The following is a 20,883-nucleotide window of genomic DNA, read 5'->3' as shown; positions in this document are numbered from 1 at the left end:
GGTCCCAAAACACGTTTTCCCCATGCATTTTCCCGTAGGACCTTTAGTCGAAGGTACAGCCCGAACGGCTGAAGAGAATTACTTGAAATTTGGCAAAGAGGTAGTCCTCAGGTCAGGGATGTGCCTTTTGCATATATGGTGTCAATCTATTCAGTAGTTCCTGAGAAAATTGCAGTTAAAAGCACATCAATATCTATAACCGCGCACCGTGCGCGCACCTTAACGTGCGCGAGCGTAATTCTGATTGGTGGTTAGATGTCAGTCAACATTTGAATCGGTCGAAATCAGGAAGTGTCGGCCGCCATTTTGTGTGTGACAGTGAAAAAGAAAGGTGGAGAACGTGAAAAGGGGGCAGGGTAGAGAGTTCCTGACCCCCTAGCCTTTGTCAGGGGGTCCCTGAAGGACCCCGAAGTGTGAAAAAAACATTTTATTTTTTTTCAAAAAAATCGCTGGGTGCGCGCAATGTGCGCGCACGGTGGCAAAAAATTAATTAAAAAAATTACAACACAGTATATTAGGAATATAGCTCTTCTTGGAGAAGTGAAGTGAGTTCTGAAAAGAACTGTTGTTTTTTGTCGAGCAGCAAAAAAAAAAAGAAAAATGCAGCAACAAAATAAAAAAAAAAAAAAAAAAAAAACTGTTCACCAGGAACAAAAAAAATAAAAAGGAAAAAAATTAGGGGGTGGAGCATGTGTGCTGCTTTATCTTGTTCTCTATTAGGTTAATGCTGCTCTCACCATAACAGAGAACAGCATTGCACACATTGCACCGTATATGCACCTTCTCGAACAGAGGGTGCATATCCAGAGGTCTGGAAGCAGGTGAAGCTGCGGATGTGCTCGGCTGAGCTGCTGGAGGGTTGTCTCTTGCAGCGCGAGCATAAGCCACAGGATGCATTGCTTTAAAGTGCCTTATCATGGAGTAAATACTAAAGGAGTATTTTTTTTAGGGTCTCCTCTAGATAAGACCACTCCACAAACAGTGCAGGTGACTTTAGGAGCATTCACCTTCTTCTGACCGTCTGGAAAAGTAAAAAATTGCCAAATAAAGGAGTCCTTTTGTTTCCTCAGCCTTGGGGGCACAAAGGTCTCCTCCTCACTCCCTGAAGAAGTGTCCTGTTCTGCCATTTTCAGGTGCAAGAAAAGCAGTTCAGCTCCTTCTACCAGGAAATAAGAAGTAATAATGAGGGGAGTGGGTGTGGTGTTGGAAGATTCTTGAACTGAAACTACTTTGAACCAATGAAAAGTGTTGTTTCGTAATCACATGACTTGCACGGAGCACGCACGGAGCGTGCACGCATGCGCACACGGAGCACGTACGCATGCGCACACAAAGCACGCACGCATGCGCACACGGAGCACACACGCATGCGCACACGGAGCACGCACGCATGCGCACACGGAGCACGCACGCACACACGGAGCACGCACGCATGCGCACACGGAGACGGTGCGCGCACCGTGCGTGCACGGTGAAAAACTTTTTTTTTTTAAACTGTTTATAAGTTTATGGAAGATATAGGTTTTACACTTAGGAATTAGCATTTTAAAAACCTTGCAAATTCACTGAAAAAACCATAGTTTTCACACACGTTATAGTTAGGAATTAGCATTTAAAAAACCTTGCAAATTCACTGAAAAAACCATAGGTTTCATACATGTTATAGTTAGCTGGACATTTCACTCGTAAAAAACCATTGAAATTCCTCCGTTATAGTTAGTTCAGCTAACTATAACTCGCGCGACCGCAATCCACTGCTGATGACGTCACATAGTTAGAAATTAGCATTTAAAAAACCATTGAAATTCACTGAAAAAAACCATAGGTTTCAGGGGCGTTCTAGTTAGCTGGACTTTTCACTCGTACAAAACCATTGAAATTCCCCCGTTATAGTTATAGTCATTGGAGATGTCATCAGTGATGTCATGTAATATGTGACTTACTTAAGTTGGGCTTCAACTGGGGCACCGGATATATATATATATATATATATATATATTCACAGAAAAAACCATAGGTTTCACACATGTTATAGTTAGCGAAAATTTTACTGATAAAAAACCTGTGAAATTGCCCCGTTATAGTTAGTGCTGGCAACTATAACTCACGCGACCGCAATCCTCTGCTGATGCTAATACTGTATTTAGACACTTATTTGCCCATGTCTTCTTCCATACATTTTTAGCTATACATATATTACAAATATTTTTTTTTTCATAAAGACACATATGTCATCAGCAGAAGATTGCGGTCGCGTGAGTTATAGTTGCCAGCACTAACTATAACGGGGCAATTTCACAGGTTTTTTATCAGTAACATTTTCGCTAACTATAACATGTGTGAAACCTATGGTTTTTTCAGTGAATTTGTACGGTTTTTTAAATGCTAAGTTACTTTACGCCATTCGAGGCGTGCGCGCCCACTTAACGCAGTTCGTTCCGTGCACGGTTTTTATCAACTTTAATAAGCCCTGTACATTTGGTGGCCTTCGGCCACCAAAAGCACAGGGGGTGGGGTCAATGTGGATAGTGTTTTTTTTATTTCGATTTTATAATTTCATGTTGCCAAAATTTTTTTTTTTTTTACCTATTAATAAGCCCTGTACATTTGGTGGCCTACGACAAGCAAAAGCACAGGGGGTGGGGTAAGTGTGGATAGTGTTTTTTTTTTTTTTTTTTACCGTACGCTTACGGTAAGCGTACGGTAAGCGTACTCGGCGAAATTGCCGAAAAAAAAATAGAACCGTTTTTGCTCTTGGGGGATGTTTGGGGACTCCCTCAACATGATTATGTGTGAGGGAGTTGTCAAAACAGCCCCGTAACATGTTTTTGGCCATCATGTTTGATAAATAACACTCAGTGCGAGAGACAAAATGGCGGACGCCGCTTCCTGGTTTCGGCCGATTCGAATGTTTACTAAGATCTAAGAGCCAATCAGAATCGCGCTCGCGCACCGTACGCTTACGGTAAGCGTACGGTAAGCGTACCGTAAGCGGGCTCAGATATATATATTGATTTAAAGGCTATTTTCTCAGAATCTACTGAACAGATTTACACCAAACCTACAAAAGGCACTTCCTTGACCTAGGGACTACCTCTCTGCCAAATTTCTAGTAATTCTGTTCAGCCGTTCGGGCTGTAGCTCGTTCTAAAGGTCCTATGGAAAAATGCATGGGAAAAACGCGTTTTGGGACCCCCCTTTTATCTCATCCCCCGCTTGACGAATCCCCCCCGAGACTTTCAGGGTAGGAGCGGAGCGTAGCGCCCCACCTATTTTGAGAAATTCGCGAGGATTCATCGACCGGCGCCAAAGTTATTCAAAATAGAATGTTGAGGTTTTCCTATGGAAAAGGGGTCCTAACTATAACTACCTACTGGCGACCGCCAGTAGGTAATATATTATATATATATATATATATATATATATATAAAAGCTCCCAAAGTTGCACCGGCAGCCGGGTCACTCGCAGGCGGGTGCTATGATGTGGCGGTGCCCCACAAAAATTGCAGCTCCCAAAACTCTCGTAAATCCCACAGAGTTAAGCACTCGAAGGAGGGGTTTGTATCGATTATTCTTTTATTTCGGCAGAAATCAAATTAACAAGACAGACGCGTTTCGAATCGATCTTCATCAGTGTCTCGATGGCAAGACCGCGCGCCCTACATTTAAATACACATTGCGTCATGTATTGCGCGACAGCGTGAAACAGATTCACCTGACAATCACTAAAACAGAAGATGGCTCAGATCCCGCTTTTAACAATACTTTTGGGGCGGCCATCTTGGAATGATACATTCATTCATGTCCATACAGTTCAGGTCTCTTAAACCAGGGAACCATGATACAAACGATAATTATATGGGACATAATTCATCCAATAATACTACATATTTCAATAAATCAACAGATCGTCATGAAAAAAGAATATTCCATTATCATGCGAGAAACAGTATAACGCCATGTATTGGCCATCGTTCCCTATACATTGAAGGAGACAGGGAATGGACAGAAAAAGAAAGGAAAGAAACAGGAGAGAGGAGATGGGAAACATGGGAAACATATGTAGGTCAGACAGCGAAAAGAGAGGTGAAGACAATATAACATTAGTAAGCATCACATGTAGGGATTTCGAGCTCATATCCACAATTGAGGTAGATGTAAGATCAAGATATCTCCAAAGGGTATACTCATCTACCCAAGTGTACATTCAATTCTTCCCCACTATTGAGACCGTGCGGGGCCTTTGTATGCAGATCTATAATGTAGCGGGATTCTAATCTGCGTAATCTTTGGACTCTATCACCCCCTCTGATGTTTACGGGCACATGATCGAGACCGAAGTACTGTAGGAGGTCCCTGTTACTGTGGTGTATGGTGGCAAAATGCCTGGCTACCGGGTAATTTGCATCGTTCTTATTTATTGCGCGCTGGTGTTCCAAAATGCGCATTTTAACACTATTGATAGTGCTGCCGATGTATTTGAGCCCGCACGGGCAAAGGAGACAATACACTACATGAGTGGTGGAACAAGTGATGAATTTGTCAATGCATCTTGGTCGCCTGACCCCTGGGATATTATATGTGAGAACTCTCTTGCACTTTTTACAGGCTCTACACTTCCCGCAAGGGAAAAATCCGTGTAGAGCCTTTAGAGTACCCGTGGGTTGTGGCAGTGGTGATAAATGGCTCTGCACCAGTTTATCACGGAGTGATCTCGATTTCCGAAAGGTAATCATTGGTTCTTTCGGAATGTCCTTACCGATGACTGTATCGGTTTTAAGGATATGCCAGCTTTTCATCACTTGTTCCACCACTCATGTAGTGTATTGTCTCCTTTGCCCGTGCGGGCTCAAATACATCGGCAGCACTATCAATAGTGTTAAAATGCGCATTTTGGAACACCAGCGCGCATTAAATAAGAACGATGCAAATTACCCGGTAGCCAGGCATTTTGCCACCATACACCACAGTAACAGGGACCTCCTACAGTACTTCGGTCTCGATCATGTGCCCGTAAACATCAGAGGGGGTGATAGAGTCCAAAGATTACGCAGATTAGAATCCCGCTACATTATAGATCTGCATACAAAGGCCCCGCACGGTCTCAATAGTGGGGAAGAATTGAATGTACACTTGGGTAGATGAGTATACCCTTTGGAGATATCTTGATCTTACATCTACCTCAATTGTGGATATGAGCTCGAAATCCCTACATGTGATGCTTACTAATGTTATATTGTCTTCACCTCTCTTTTCGCTGTCTGACCTACATATGTTTCCCATGTTTCCCATCTCCTCTCTCCTGTTTCTTTCCTTTCTTTTTCTGTCCATTCCCTGTCTCCTTCAATGTATAGGGAACGATGGCCAATACATGGCGTTATACTGTTTCTCGCATGATAATGGAATATTCTTTTTTCATGACGATCTGTTGATTTATTGAAATATGTTGTATTATTGGATGAATTATGTCCCATATAATTATCGTTTGTATCATGGTTCCCTGATTTAAGAGACCTGAACTGTATGGACATGAATGAATGTATCATTCCAAGATGGCCGCCCCAAAAGTATTGTTAAAAGCGGGATCTGAGCCATCTTCTGTTTTAGTGATTGTCAGGTGAATCTGTTTCACGCTGTCGCGCAATACATGACGCAATGTGTATTTAAATGTAGGGCGCGCGGTCTTGCCATCGAGACACTGATGAAGATCGATTTGAAACGCGTCTGTCTTGTTAATTTGATTTCTGCCGAAATAAAAGAATAATCGATACAAACCCCTCCTTCGAGTGCTTAACTCTGTGGGATTTACGAGAGTTTTGGGAGCTGCAAAATATATATATATATATATATATATATATATATATATATATATATATATATATATTTATTTGTAAGTGGTTGCCATTGAGGTTAAATTTCTATGAAATGCGCACCTTGGCCTGAATAAAATCTCATTTTATTCCAAGAAGAATCCTCAGTTTTGCAGAAAAAAACATCTACCCAACTGGAGCACTTTCATCTGTTTTATTAGTAAGTTCTACCTCGGTTAAAATCTCTTGTGCATATTCTGCACTAGAACTGTGTAAAGGACCACAAGGTAATGTTATCAGTTAACTTGTGTGCATGTAATTTCGGCAATGTGATTGTTCCTCCAATGTCTTCATCCAATAATCTGTGATAACAAGAATCCTCATCAAGAGGAGAGGACGAGCCTACAAAGAAGTGAATCTCCAACAAACAGGGGTACTTTCTATTGATCAAATGAAGTGAGTGCTTCTTTGTTTGGGGGAGATGTGCTCATATTCTTCTGCATCAATAAGGCATCACCAAAATGAATGAAAACGTGCTCGTGGGCTTTTTTTTTCAAGCCGTCCATCAACGTTGGAAATGCCAGGAAGACCTTTGCAGACCTTTGCATACTACTAAAGAATACGGGGAGGGGGACCGCCCATTCCCCGGGGCTCGGTCATAAAAGAATGGGGAAGGGGTCCACGCAGCACCCTCCCCAGGCCGATTTCGGCCCTGGGGACCCCATTCCCTGGGACCTAGGCATGTGTCCCTGGGTGCCCCCTGGTGCACTGGTCCCCCAGGGTCACAGTCGGCTTCCCGTCTCCTGCGAGTGCCGGCATTGCTGTCGCACACAGGGAGCTGCTAGAAATGCAACTCCATGCGTGCAAGAGCAATATTTTCATCTCCTTAAGCACCTGCATGTCTGAGGGCAGGGAATGAGATGAAAACTCTGCTTCCAGCAAGAAGGAGCAGTTTGACAGCTCCCGCTTGCTGGAAGCAGAATGTTTGCTTTTGCAGAGTGTTTACTTTTGCTGGGCGGGAGCTGTCAGCTCCCGCCAAGCAAAAGCAAACAGCTATGTCCCAGGGAGGGCATTCCGGGACATAGAAGGAGCCAGCCCTGGAGGGTGGAGGTCCCCAGGGCCATATATATCGCTTCAAGAGGAGGGCCATGTGGCCCCCTTCCTTTGTTGTGCATTGGCCGCCCCCAGGGAGGTGGTGGTCCCTCGGCTCGTATATGGCCTGGGAGGGGGGCCGCACGGTCCTCCTCCCTCTTTTTCAAAAGCAATTGCCCCCTGGGAGGTGGTCGTCAATGGGGCTATTAAAAGCCCTGGGGGGGGGGGGGGGGGAGAGAGTAGGGGGTGCCGCCATGCTGTTTTTTTTTTTTTTTTTTTTTTTTAAATACAGCCCTGGGGAGGTGGTGGTCCCTGAAGCATAGAAATGCCCTGGGGGGGGCCATATGCGCAGCCTACAGTTTTTTTTAATAAACATTTGCATGCTCCCAGGACCCGGCTCACCCGGTGGCTCGATTAACAAGCATTGGCATAGCCAATAGGTCTCGCCTTTGGGACCTTATAAGTGTTTAGCCATGCAACAGTTGCATAGCTAAACACTGATAAGGTCCCAAAAGCAAGACCTATTGGCTATGCCAAGCGGCCCTGCGGCCGCGAAAGTGAAAGTAATCGCGGTGCGCGCGCCCGCGCACATGCACTGTAGCTCTAGGCTAGCCTGGTAGTACTTTTTGGAGCCCTCTCAATAAGTCTCGCCAGACCAGCGCATGCGCTGGGTCAGGCGAGACCTAAAAACAAGCGCAGGAGACCGTCAGTAGGTAATATAAATATATACACACACACACACACACACACACACACACACACACACACACACGCACGCACATACCGGACCTCGAAAATTATAAAAATGTTACTTGATCTGCAGGTCGAGTAACATGAATAATTTACTCAACCTAACTGTAATGTACTTGACCTGTCTCTCAGTTTACTAATAGCATTGCAATCTAGGCAGGAGTGTTTCTCAGTTCATGTTGAAACACTCACTTTTAATAAATATATTACTTAAGCATGATGTGGTAGCACACTGTCATTTACAAACAATGCATTACCAAGAAATGGCCAAAAACCTTCCCACTACCTTGAAGCTTTACTAATAAAACCATATTGTATATTAACAGTAATACATGAAACTTGGGTTTCAGAAAACATTCATCATTTGCACATCACCAAGTTAAGTGTTCTGATTTGTTTTTCATCCAATTAAAATATTTTTTTCATCACATGGAAGAACAAAAAATGGGCTTTCACAACTACTGAAATATATTTAAAAATGTTAGTACAGTTGACTTATTTGCTATTTAAATGTGTGTTGGGAAAAGCCAGATTCCCTACAGCCTTTCATTTCACACTTCGTACAGTAGGTCTGACAGTTCACGTTACAAAATCCTGGAACTCTTCAATCAGAGAAGGAAAAGTAATTGTAAGCTGACTACTGACCTCTGTCTCAGAACACAGAGCAAAGTGATAATATAAAAATAAGATTTAAAGGCATCTTTATTGCTCCTTCCCTTTCTGACAGAACAGAACACCTGTTCTTTGTCAACTCGCCAGAACAGGCGAGTAGTGTCAGGGTTCAATGTATTTTCACAGAAACGTCAGGACATGAAGCAAAGTCCACAACTTCCCTAAGCCACATTGCACCCACCCAACCAAGTCAAAGTGACAATGGTGACCTGGGGAAGGAGGGTAACAAAACAAAGAACAGAGGAATAGATCCCTTGTATATACTCTCAGTGGCACAGGACCCGTCAGGATAAGGCACGAGGCTATGGGAAAGTAATAAGTGACAGAGAACAAGTTAATATGCAGGAATCTTCACTCTATATCCTCTTTTTAGTCTACTTCTGGTACTGTTCCCTACCTTACAATAATGAGACCAAAGTCTGTAAATCCCTCCCTCTTTATGACGTGTAAGACTTCTATCTGGTTCTACAATAAATAAGAACCAATATTGAGATATGTGAACCTTGTGAAACAAAATTAAATGTAATCTTCTGTGTAAATGCTAAAGTCTACCTTTATGCCAAGTCTTGCTTGTAATAATAATACATCAAGGCGTATTTTATTTGAAACCATTGCGTAAAAATAACGACAAAAAATAACCTTTTCTTCAGGTATTCCTTCTTTCTTTACAATAGGTTCATCGAAGAAAAAAGGATGGATCCCCACAGTGCCAGGAGCAGGATAAGGTAAGTAGCTTCAGAAAAAATAAATAAAAAAGCAGCGCGAGAGCGCATTTACCGCTAAAGTCCAAAAATGCAGTCTTGAATTCTTTCTTCTCTTTCTTCTATTTGCAGGTTCACAAAACGCCCCCAATAGTCGCAGCCCACAGAGGTCCCAAAGGGAAGACGCCACCGAGAATGTAACCACAGAAGCAACGCCGCCGAGAGAAGCCGCAGGGGGGACGCCACCGAGAAGGAGCCACAAGTGGGACGCCATCGAGAAGGAGCTGCAGGTGGGATGCTGCCGCGAAGGAGGACCGTGAAACAGATGCCGCTCCAAACGCCGAAACAACCAAAGAGGTGCAGAGTCCTGGGGAACTCGGGTAAGTAGATTCTAGGAACGTGTAAGCACAAGTGAACGCAAAGCGTCACTGATCGAGGGAGGCTAGGCTTTAACACGCCTGACCTTCCTCCGCGCATGCGTCGGAGTGAGCGGCGGACATTTTTGTAGTTCGCCGGGATCGGAACCGGCAGTCTCGACAAGTAGTTCCTACATACAGCTCGACCTGATAACATCTGACTCAAGTGAGTGGGCGAGGAGATTTTTCGAGGCCTGCATACTCGCATTACACAGTGGCGGACTGGGTAGTTATAGTTAGGGACCACAGGAAAAGCATTTTTTTGGTTTGCTTATAACTTTGGCACCGTTTGCCTCAACCCTTCCTGAAAGTTTCAGGGGGATCCATTAAGCGGGGACTGATAAATTGGAGGGTTAGGGGGTCCCAAGATGTGATATTCCCATTAATTTTACCATATAAAAATTGAACAGCGATATCGCAAAAAACTGCTTAACAGAATTACACCAAATTTGGCAGACAGCTAGATCTTGATCCAGAAAGCATGTTTTTGTGATATGATGTAAATACATTGAGTAGTTTAGGAAATTAAGGCTCGCCGCAGGGGATCCACAGAACCAAGAGATCTTGCGAGAAGATCCGATTGGCTGCCTCTACTTAATAAACATCTGTTATTCAGCGCCAAGAGACCAATCGGTGAACGTGCTCTTTACAAATACACATGTTATGTTATTATGTTATAGAGTTAAAGACAACACCATCAAAAAGTAATTTACCTGTGGAATTTCATCCACCTTTTTAGTCGATGTAGGGGAAACAGAGTCCGAAGGCAGGAAAACTCCCTCCAGCTCTGTGATACCATGGAAACCCAGACCTGGAAAGTACCAAATGCAACATGCTCAGACATCTATGCACTCACTTCTCCTCCCAAAAACCAACATGCAAAGGTGATCACAGATTTTGGCGCCATTTAAACTTGTTTTACTTCCATGCCTCCACTAGCCAATAGATTTTCAAATACCCAATGTGTTGGAAATGGCCCTTTTTTGCAGGATTATCCCCAAACTTTTTGCTTCTTCCTCCAATTGTTTCCTGACCTGTTTGTGTTGGTTTTAGGACTCTGGGCACTTTACCACTGCTAATTAGCACTAAAGTGCATACGATCTCTGTAAATTGTGTTATGTATTGGTTTTTCTATGATTGGATATTTGATTTACTTGTTAGTCCCTAGTAAAGTGCACTGAGTGTGCCAGGGCCTGTAAATCAAATGCTACTAGTGGGCCTGCAGCACCGATTGTGCCACCCACGTGAGTAGCCCTGAAAAGGTAACTCAGACCTGCCATTGCTGAGTCTGCGCGCAGTTTGTTACTGCCATGTTGACTTGGCCAGTGCACACACTTGCCAGTCCCTAACCTTCCCTTTTCTTACATGTCAGCCACCCCTAAGGTAAGCCCAAGGTACCCCTGTGGGCAGGGTGCAGTGTATGTGAAAGGTAGGACATGCCCTGGTGTGTGTGGCATGTCCTGATAGTGAACTACGGCCAATTTCGTTTTTCACTATTGCAAGGCTACCTGTTCTCCATAGGAAAGAATGGGGAGTTTGTTTATAGCATCTTATAAACATACCTGGCCCGGGGAATTCGGTAGGAAAACAACGTTTAGTATGCCTGAACTCAGAATCTAAAGATGCATCCTTTAGTGACGGTTATTTTTACATTGTATTTGAAAATACCGCTTTTAGAAGGTAGGTATTTTCTTGCTCAGTCATCCCATGTGCCTCTGCTGGAATGTGGATTGCCTGTCTGGGTCTTGGATGACAGAAGGCTGGGGAGCAGGAGTGACTCCAGATAGTCTAGGTGGGTCAGGAAAGGGATGAATAGACCTGGGCTGCAGTTGGGGAAGGGGAGGAGATTTCCGTGCACCTCAAAGGACCTGGTCTGCTTCTGACAATGAAGTCTCCTCCTCCTGCCAGGAAGTCACACCAGAGAAGGTAGAACTGATTCTGGCTGGGCACAGACACACTCTGCCTAAGAGATCAAAGGATTTTGGGATATAAATATTGGGCTCCAATCTTTGAATATATGAGGAAAGTGTAGCTTCAGGCATCCTTAACAAGGTCTCAACAAGCTGGGAGAGTTACTGTACAGGTATGTTAGTATTCATGTGTGAAGTGGGTTCCTGTGATAAGTAGAGATATTAGAACCTGAAATGCATTTCAGTATGGCTACTAAACTTTGTACAAGGCCAAATGTGGCACCTTACTGGCCTCTAGGTGTTGCAACCGTTTTGAGCATTCACCAATAGTGAAAGATTTGAATTAATGATAGAACAGGCAAGTTTTTATAGTACTGCAGAATTTCTAGTGTTGATTAGCCTTGTAAGCAAGCTATTAGTTATATACACCACATTTATGAGGCAAGTGCTGTGAGGCCACATGGCAATCATCACACTTCCATTGAGCCACTCATGTGACCTGCAACACGCAGCATTATCAATGAGACTTGCTGAACATAACACAAAAACCCAGCTTACACTTGGAGAACATTATCATCAGGACCCACTTCTAGCTGCAAACATCTCTGTGACTGAGCCTGGTCGTTTCAGCAACACAGCACCAACATCATGCCTTACAGCCAGCACACAGCACTATCAATGGAGCCTTGAATCTGACATGCACTGGAAGAGCAACCTACTGTCAAACACAGGGGCACCACATATCTATGGAGCCCACAGCATACACCACAACCTCTGTGCCTTGGACCTACAGTTGCTATCAATCCCTGAGGCTGGTAGCACACATAGCTACCCCTGGATTATATGGCCGCGGCATTCAATAGCCACTTTTATAGCATAGATGGCCTCACCTGCATTATTCGCCTTGGCACTACTGGGAACTGCATTCTTTGGCATGAAGGCCCTGAAGGGTCTCTTCTTTGCCACAACACCACTTTCCTTTAGTAGTTGCAGCTCTTCCTCTGCAATACGTCTGCTTTCCAAGGACTTCTGGGCCCGCTTCTGGCGCAGCTCCTAGGACATGAAGACCAGTGTTAGTCTGGGACAGGGTGTCAACTCCCTCTCCCCTCCATTTTCCAATCAATCACCTCCTTCCCAGGTTGCTTCGGTCATAACTACATCTGCAACAGTTAAGAATGCCATTTAATGATGGGAATGGGTTGTCACTACTACCACAATGGACAGGTACAGAATGTGTTTGGGGGCAGTCTGAAAAGACTATTAGCCATCCTGAGCAGGTCAAACTTCAGGAGACAGATGGTACTTGAAAAGGTTCGATCTCATTAGACACACTCCCTGCCCACCTGAATGGCTGCTATCCTGGCCTGACGGGCCTTTTCTTCACGGATTTTCTTACGCTCTTCTTCTCTCCTCTGCTGCACCTCCAAGGCATTACCTTCCTCAGCAAGTTGCTGCTGCTTTTCCTTAAAGAGGGAAATAACAGTTTTAGTCTTTTCTGCCACATGCTAACGCCATTTATAGACTATCCCAATTTTCAAAGTCACCTTCCCAACCAGAGAGCAAAATGATCTAAGGTAAAATGGGACCAGTGTGGAACCAGGAGACCAGAGTTCTAAATCTGGCTTCCATACTTGAGCAAATCATTGTATCTCTCTATAGCCAAATGCCCTTTTCGTAATAGATCAGAAAAGTACAGCTTTACATCAGCATTAAATATTATTTAAAAAGTAGTGACACACTTTGTTTAGTAGTGAAGTAGTAGGAGCATCCGCGGGCAGTGCAGATAAGAGCGGTGGGCCGGGTGGGAGGGGATTTTGATAGATGACGAAGGAAAATTAAAAAAATAACACATTTTCCCTTGTTGTCGTCTGTCGAAATCCCCCCACACCTGGCCATACTGTGCCACAGCTCTTACCTGCATGGGCCACGGCTGAGGTGAATTTAGTTTTGCACTGAAGCAGTCCCCTTGCTCATACTTTGCTTATTATAGAGGGCCTCACCTGCTTCTCTGGCTCTCTGTTACAGTACATGACACATGAACAAAGGGAATAATACACAACAAACAGAATTGAATGAACAGCACCTGCTTATGAAAAAAAGGTTCCATGGTCAGCAACTTGTAGAGAGAGGGTGGTGGTAAGGAGGAAGATAGTGGAGGGAGAGGAGAAGTAGGAAAGGAAAGGGAGAGGCCAGAAGAGACTGGTATTGGTGGGGAGGAAGAAGGACTACGAGAAGGGTAAAGGAGAGGCGGGGAAGAGAAGCTCAACAGAAAAGGAATTAATTGAGGAGAGACTCCAGAAATCTTACCTCTTTCTTGCTTGAGAGCATACGTCGGAGAGCAGCAGCACCCGCCTGGCGCCTCTGTGAATGTCTCCTGTACCAACGTTGAATAGTGATGGCTGCATGGTTCACCTGCTGGATAAATCTACAAGGTGAGAAATAAAAATATGTAAAAATCAAAAGAGGGCAGGAAGAGGGAAATGGAGGTCGGGATTAACCCTCCTCATATACAGTGTCACAATCAAGAGAGAATCAACCTCGAGTCATCTAGAGTGGTTACACTGACAATAAGAAAAAGGTAGTTTCCCCAATTTCAGTGGGTCCATAGTAGATTACTCAATAAATAAAAAATTGTATTTTCAGGAGTTTAAAAACATTCAAAGGATCTTCATCACAGAAGCTTTCACCAACTGGCCCAAAGCTTGGAATTCTCCAGTCAAAAGAAAACACCTCACAGATGTTCTCTGTGATGGACTTCATGCACATCAGCCCCCTCTGAGCCACAGGCCTAGTGCCTCAACGGGTTCATTCCCATTCAGAGCTGCAACAATATAGATCAAGGTGGTCTAGTTCTACAAATACTAAAGTCAATCAGACATTCCATGATTAAAACCGACAGGCTTCAATGGGTTCATACGTGTGGAATATTACACATCAAGAAGTCCATGAACAATTACATCTGATGGATTAGTTTGGTACATTTAAAGGTATTTAAGTAAATTACAAAGAAAAATCACAGCAATCCTGCCTACACAATACAGACACACCGAGGAACATGCTTAGATACTTAATGAATTTGTCAAAAGGAGAATCTGGCTCATCCAGCCAATTTTTGAAAAATCTTCAAATAGTAAGTAATATCTTTATTTGCGTGAAACATTTCAACTATAAAACATATCAAATTATTCCATATTGTAAAACCATGCTTTAAATTACATCCAGTATAATGGAGTAACCCAGTGCCCCTCAGAACCTGGGTGTGAAGATACTTGCTTTTTTTCTTATTGAATAAGAAACATTAGTGGAAAATACAGTTATTCATTTGTGTCACAGCAGTTAATGGAAAACATGGGGGGGGGGGGGGAAGAGATACGGCAATCAAGAAAAAATCTAAGAATTATATTGAAGAAAAGAAACACTTTTTCCTTTTTTACGTTGTATAAATGACACTTGGGTGCTGTCACCAGTAATAAACTAAAACGGTGCAGGTGCTGAAGCGACACAGTGCAAACAAGTGCTGGTTGTGAACAAGATCTATACAGTGTTGTATTGCTGGTTAAAAAGATCATTCAAATGTCATCAATCCCTAGATACATGAATCTCTGATATGCATGGGAGTTGAATTTCCTTTTGACGTGGAGCAGAAAGAATGGGGGTCAGGATTGTGACTAGCGCGTCGACGTTTTGACCCAAAAGTGTGCAGATTGCTATAGTCACAGAGGGTCTCCCTCGGGACCAAAGGAACACAGGGACAGCCCGGATAAAGGTAATGGGAACTTCGACTGTCTTCAGAGTATGATCCACTGGGAGTTGGATTCATAGAGGTAATGAATTATGTGAGGTCCTGGTGTTGGTGAGTAAAGACCAAGACAGGTTTGTCTATGGTTGTGATGAATCGCATCAAATGGCGGCACGGTAGGCGTCGCTACCGTGCTTGCCCCTGAGCTGCTAGAGGTTAGACCGGTTGTGTCTTTTTCTTGGCTGGTGGGATGTTCTGTTCTATCATTGCTTGCTGCCTTTTTTAAGTCGGAAAGAAGCTACCCTATCAATGATGGTATTGTTGTGATCAAGTTACTCATATCAGAAAATTTATTATCAATGTTTGAAACATGTATTGCCAGAAAGTTAAGAAGAGATAGTTGAATATCCATTTTATCTGAGTAATACTGCATAGCTTTTATTGAGAGTTGTAAAGTGTTTAATAAAGACTACCATAGGTTTTCTATTCCCATTGGCGGTTCCTCCGCAACCCTATCTTGATGGACTTTATTACTATCCTCTTGAGGGATATCTGGGGAGTATGAGGCTACCAGCCTTTCTCACTCTTCTGTTGTAAGGTATAATAGATTACTTGTTTCAGCTTTAGCAGTTTCCACTGGTTCAGTGTCTGTCGACTCTATACCACAGTCCATTTTGTCATGCTGATTTACTGCCTGAGATTTTGTTATATTCAGGGCCAAGACGCTGGGAAAAATTACTGGCCCTTCTTTCCAATCTGCTTTTTCTTTCTCTTTAGTGTTGATCTATGTTTGGACGTGGGAGTCAGAACTGATCAATGAATAAAGGTCCTTCGCAGTTGGCTGTTAGGTAGCTGCTTGGTGCGTCTTCTGATCTAGTTGCAGCTGTTGTTGCCAATGCTGTTTGAAAAGTGTGACACTCAGGTTCCACGGACAAATTGGACTTTGAGTTCGATTTGGGCAGAATTATGATTTTCGGATCGAGCGGAGCCTCAGGGGCCTCCCGCATAAACAGAGGTAAGGTGCCTTTGCAGATCGTGCTTGGTTCGGGCATGCTTGCAGCTTTATTTTCTATTTGTGTAAGTGTGTTTCTGTAGTACATTGCCTGATCAGGACTTCCTCTTCCTTGTGCGGTCAATTCGTAACTGCTTCTTTTATCTCGTACTTCTTTGTTAATATTTTGATCTCCGTTGTTTTCTGGCGTTGGGTTCGCAGCTACTGTTTCTCTTTGAGCTAGGACCTCTAGATGCAGAGGAGAGGGGAGACCCCTAAGGTCTTTGATACTTGAGCATAATGCTGCCCCTGTGTCCTTCACAAATGTGAATTTTGTGTAAATCTATGGTTGGTAGCCAGTTCTTGTTGTTTTAGTTGGGGAGACACAGCCTAACTCTACTAGGACTGTGTGATCTGGTGTATCATGGACTTGAGTCCGTGCGAGTCCCTTGTTAGGTTCACTCTGCTCTTTGCACTTCTCTTTCCTTTTACCAGACCCTAAAGTGGCCGTTCGCCTTTCCTTCCTAGACCTCATAGTTCACCTGAGGAGTTGCCGACTTTGGTGTAATTAGCCCCCCAAGAAAAGCAGGCCGAGTAGCCGAGCACTTGGTTGACTAATCTCTTGTCCCCTCCTTATTCCCAGCAAGATGCGGAGAGTATTCCGGTGTTCAAGTTAGCAGCTAGTCAGTGTATCTCTACTCTCCTGGGGCTGGTGCTTATACGTGTGCCAACACGTGAATAAATGGCACAGAGTCGTGAGAAAAGGGAGCAGAAGCGTAATTCAAGAGGTAGGTGGTATACGTGAAGAAGCAAAATCGTAATTCGGGAGGATGGTGATTCAGGTGGTGGAGGAGAAAACGCCTCTACATAAAGGGAAGGAAACGCTCCAGCTAGATGCTGCTGCCTGAGTCTCTGTCCAACTGTGCCTGTAGCTGAATGGCTTATGCGGCTGTGCCAAAGTACAGTGAGAAGCAAAAGAGGCAAGGGTGTAAGAGGCCGAGGCAGTTCATGGAACCCGGCACAAGGAACGGGACGCACAGAGCCAGGAGGCTAGGAGTGAGTGAGTGATGATGAAAACATCTGCTTTACTCCTCCCTCTAACTCCAGATTGCTCCTAGTTATACCCCTCTCCCGACTCCTCCAGCAGAAAACACTCAAGATGATCCAGCAGTCCACCAATCGTCTGCCCCTCTAGCCCTCTGTCCCTTTCCGCCTCTTACCTCACCTTTGCCTCTGACTCCTTATACCAGGAGTTCTGCTCAGTCTCGTTTCTCCTAGTTGGCAGACGGATGGTGACAGTGGTGGTGCGGACACTGATAACTTCTGACAGAGATTCTGCTCAGTCTCCTTTCTTCTCCTGGTGCTGTTATCACTGTCGGGGGGGGAGGTAGTGAGTGGGGGTCACCAGGGCTCTCCAGGAGGATCTGCTAGCTGCTCCCGATTTGACTGGGCCGCCTCCGCAGACCGCCGGTGCCGCTCGCTCTGCCACCGGGTGCCTGCTGCTGAGTCGACCTACACCAGTCTCGGTGCCGTGTTATAATGGAGGTAGGCAGGGTTAAGATGCACCTTCAAATAGAGGATTATCCAAATAGGATGAAAAAATCCATCTTTTCCTAAAGGAGTGGAAGGTTAAAAGACTGCCTTGCAGCATTTGACCCTGAAGGGCCATGAAGCAGCTCACTGCACTGGGCGGTGCTGCTGACCAGCAATTTGGTAACGTTATTCAAGTGTACTTTTCATGGCATAAATGGTGCCTCCTAACCAAGACCCTTAAAGAGACATCAAGTGGACAGGCAGGACGCGTTTGTCGTTCAGCAGAAGTCACATTAAGTGTATTATAAACTGGGCTCCCCCTTCATCTGCCTTTGGATTTCAGCCTAGCAGCATTGTGTGAAAGCTGCCAGGCACTGAATACCATCCAGGTCCCCTAACCTAGGCTTGTGCATTCTGCAGTATACAATAACATCCTCGAGTTTGATTGTCTGAACCAGTCATCTTCCTACACTTTGGAGTCTATTGCAAGTTTGAAGATTTCTACATCATTGTATCCTGCAGAGAAATATTTTAGTTATATAACACTGTGTGAGCTGTTAATTTCAGCTCTGAATTTTTCTGTTCAATTTCACCCTTCCTTAATGCTTTATTACTATTTGAACAGGGTATGCGAGAGTGCTCTTGTGAATGGGAAATAGTCTTTTCAACGCAATTTTTACATCGTAGTGCCTTTACCACGCAGGCTTTTGCCACGTATAGGCCTTTATCATGCATGACTTTACCACGCATGTAAGGTAAGTATGGGGGCAGGCGGGGTCTCCCCCAAAAGATTTTATATACATATTATATATAGATACATAGATAGATACATAGATAGATAGATATAGGACACCTCATCCAATTTGAAATTCAAGTGCTTTATCCAGGTGAAATTCATTGCTAATGCCCTACGTCCGTGATGCATTTCGACCGCTGAAACGCGGTCTTGATCACATGACTGCCCTGCGTCATATTACCCATTTTTATTTGATCCCTTACTTCCCGTGCGAGCTACTTTGGCAAAAAACAAAAGAAAGACTATCACTTGGACTGGTCTTCATACAATTAATTATACATAACTTTCCACTTTATACATACCATTAAAATTCAATACAATATTATAATCAAATTTATATTCAATAAAGACAGAGTTGCACAAATTGCTTATCTATTTGTCAATATCATATCACTCATGAATCTATTACAATTGGCTTGGGCCTTTGGTACTCCTACTCATAAACTTGGGGCTGTACATTTAGTACCTGCAGTGTCAACAGAATAATCACAACCAATTAAAAAGTATCAGGCTCAACTTTCGCCCTGGCCATTACTTTTGCTTGTGTATCGTGTTTTATTGTTGTCGCATCATCATAGTCCACCGTTATTGTTTTTGCTATTGCCTAATAAAGTGCTATATATTCCTATTCTAAGTACCATATAAAGTGCAAAGTGATATTTAAAGTGCTCTATACATATTAAAATGCAAAAAAATCTTTTTTTCCATATTTTTCCTTGAAGCCTTCTCATAGCAGCATCTATTATTTACTCACTAAATTAGTGACATAAATTTTAGTTATCAATGGATCACATGTTCATCATAATTTCCCATACAAATTTTTGGATATAATATCGCTCTCATAACCTCAATCATTCTAAAGTGCAACAGTGTCTATCTAAAGTGCAAAAAAAGTAGATTTCAAAGATACAAGGATGCAATGAGTGTGCAATAAAGTGACTGGTGCTAATTAAGCCTCTTCAAATTTTATTCAGTCATCATCACTAATTGTTTAGGAGCATATTGTCTGGACACCAAAATTATTTGTGCCTCTCAGATGGAATTTAAATGGGTTATAAAAAATTATGAAGATCTTCACTCATATTTAATCCATTCGGCATTTCAGTGTCTAACTCAATTATTAACTCAGATTCCATCTGCCTCAATAAATGTTCCCTCTTCCCTCCGCTTCTTAACATAAGAACAGATCCAATCACAAAATACTTTAGGTCCCCCAAATTGTTTTGGTGGACACGCTTAAAATGCCTCGCCACCGGGTATGAGTTGACAATAGCCCTTATGTGTTGCAGAATTCTATTATATACTTGTAGTTTGGTACTTCCTACGTACTTCAGTACGCAGGAACATTCAAGTATATAAACTGCGAATTCTGTCTTACAAGTATGGTGCCCTTTGATCTTCACTTGTTTATTGCAGAATGCAGTTGTGTACCTTGGCATAATATTGAAACCAAATTGACAAGCCCTACACGAACTGCATTTGAAGAACCCATTTTAGGTGACAACCAATTCTGAGTAGGATTAACCTCAGGGCTATTTCTCACTAATGAATACCTCATTGATGGTACATGTTTGAATGTCAGGGACGGCTTATCTGGTAAAATTTGACTTAGTGTGATGTCAGTCAATACTATGGGCCATTGTGTGTATATGATTATACTATTTTCCTCTCTTGTTTACTATAGGTTGTAATTAACCTAATCTCCTGTGGTTTTTCCGCTATACTAAGGGTTGGTGTGGTATCAGAAACCCCTTCATTGCGGACACCGAATAGTTTAGCATCCCTGGATTGAGCATTAGCTTTAAGTCTGGCTTTGTGCAAATCCTTGATGTTATAGCCACGTGAAATAAATTGGCCAGTAGCTTCTTTTTGACATAATTTAAGTTCACTCTCGGAACTACAAATTCTCCGTATTCTTAAATACTCCCCATACGAATGCTCTGGATTAAATGTCTTGGGTGCAAACTTTTAGCATGGAGGATCGAATTTCCAGCCGTTGTTTTCCTATGTAATTTAGTTTCCACTTTGTCCTTATCTATATACAGTTGCACATCCAGGAATTCTATAACTTGATTGCTAATCTGAGCTGTCAATTCTAGATTCAAATAATTCTCATTGATCTGTTTCACAAAAGCCTTAGCACTTACTTCCGTCCCACCTCCAGACAATAAAAACCTCGTCAATAAAGCGCCACCATTTCATTATGTGGGTTTTCACTCATGGCTAAATTGAGTTTTGAGGACCTGCTCCTCCCACCAGCCCACGTGAAGACACACGTAGCAGGGGGAGAAGCAGGCCCCCCATGGCCACTCCCCTGATTTGTTGATACACCTCTATATATATATATATATTCAATTTACCTTACTAATCTTTACCTTAGACTAACAATGCATGGTAATGGTATGCAAGATAAAAACATATGCATGCTAAACAAGCATTGGCATAGCTAATAGGTCTCGACTTTGGGATCTTA

General features: G+C 43.2%; 1 protein-coding gene across 1 annotated transcript in view; it reads right to left on the bottom strand.

Annotated features, from left to right (window-relative positions):
* CEP131 (centrosomal protein 131) overlaps nt 1–20,883 on the bottom strand; it is a 467,091-nt gene that overhangs the window by 330,822 nt on the left and 115,386 nt on the right. The window contains exons 9-12 of the mRNA XM_085617399.1: nt 13,659–13,776; nt 12,695–12,814; nt 12,242–12,404; nt 10,155–10,252 (exon numbers count right to left, since the gene is read on the bottom strand). Coding sequence (XP_085473525.1) covers nt 10,155–10,252; nt 12,242–12,404; nt 12,695–12,814; nt 13,659–13,776 — 499 coding nt within the window. The remainder of the gene's footprint in view (nt 1–10,154; nt 10,253–12,241; nt 12,405–12,694; nt 12,815–13,658; nt 13,777–20,883) is intronic.

Source organism: Triturus cristatus, chromosome 7 (assembly GCF_964204655.1).
Source record: "Triturus cristatus chromosome 7, aTriCri1.1, whole genome shotgun sequence".
In the NCBI taxonomy this organism is placed as follows: domain Eukaryota; kingdom Metazoa; phylum Chordata; class Amphibia; order Caudata; family Salamandridae; genus Triturus; species Triturus cristatus.
This window is presented reverse-complemented; position numbering and strand designations above follow the sequence as displayed.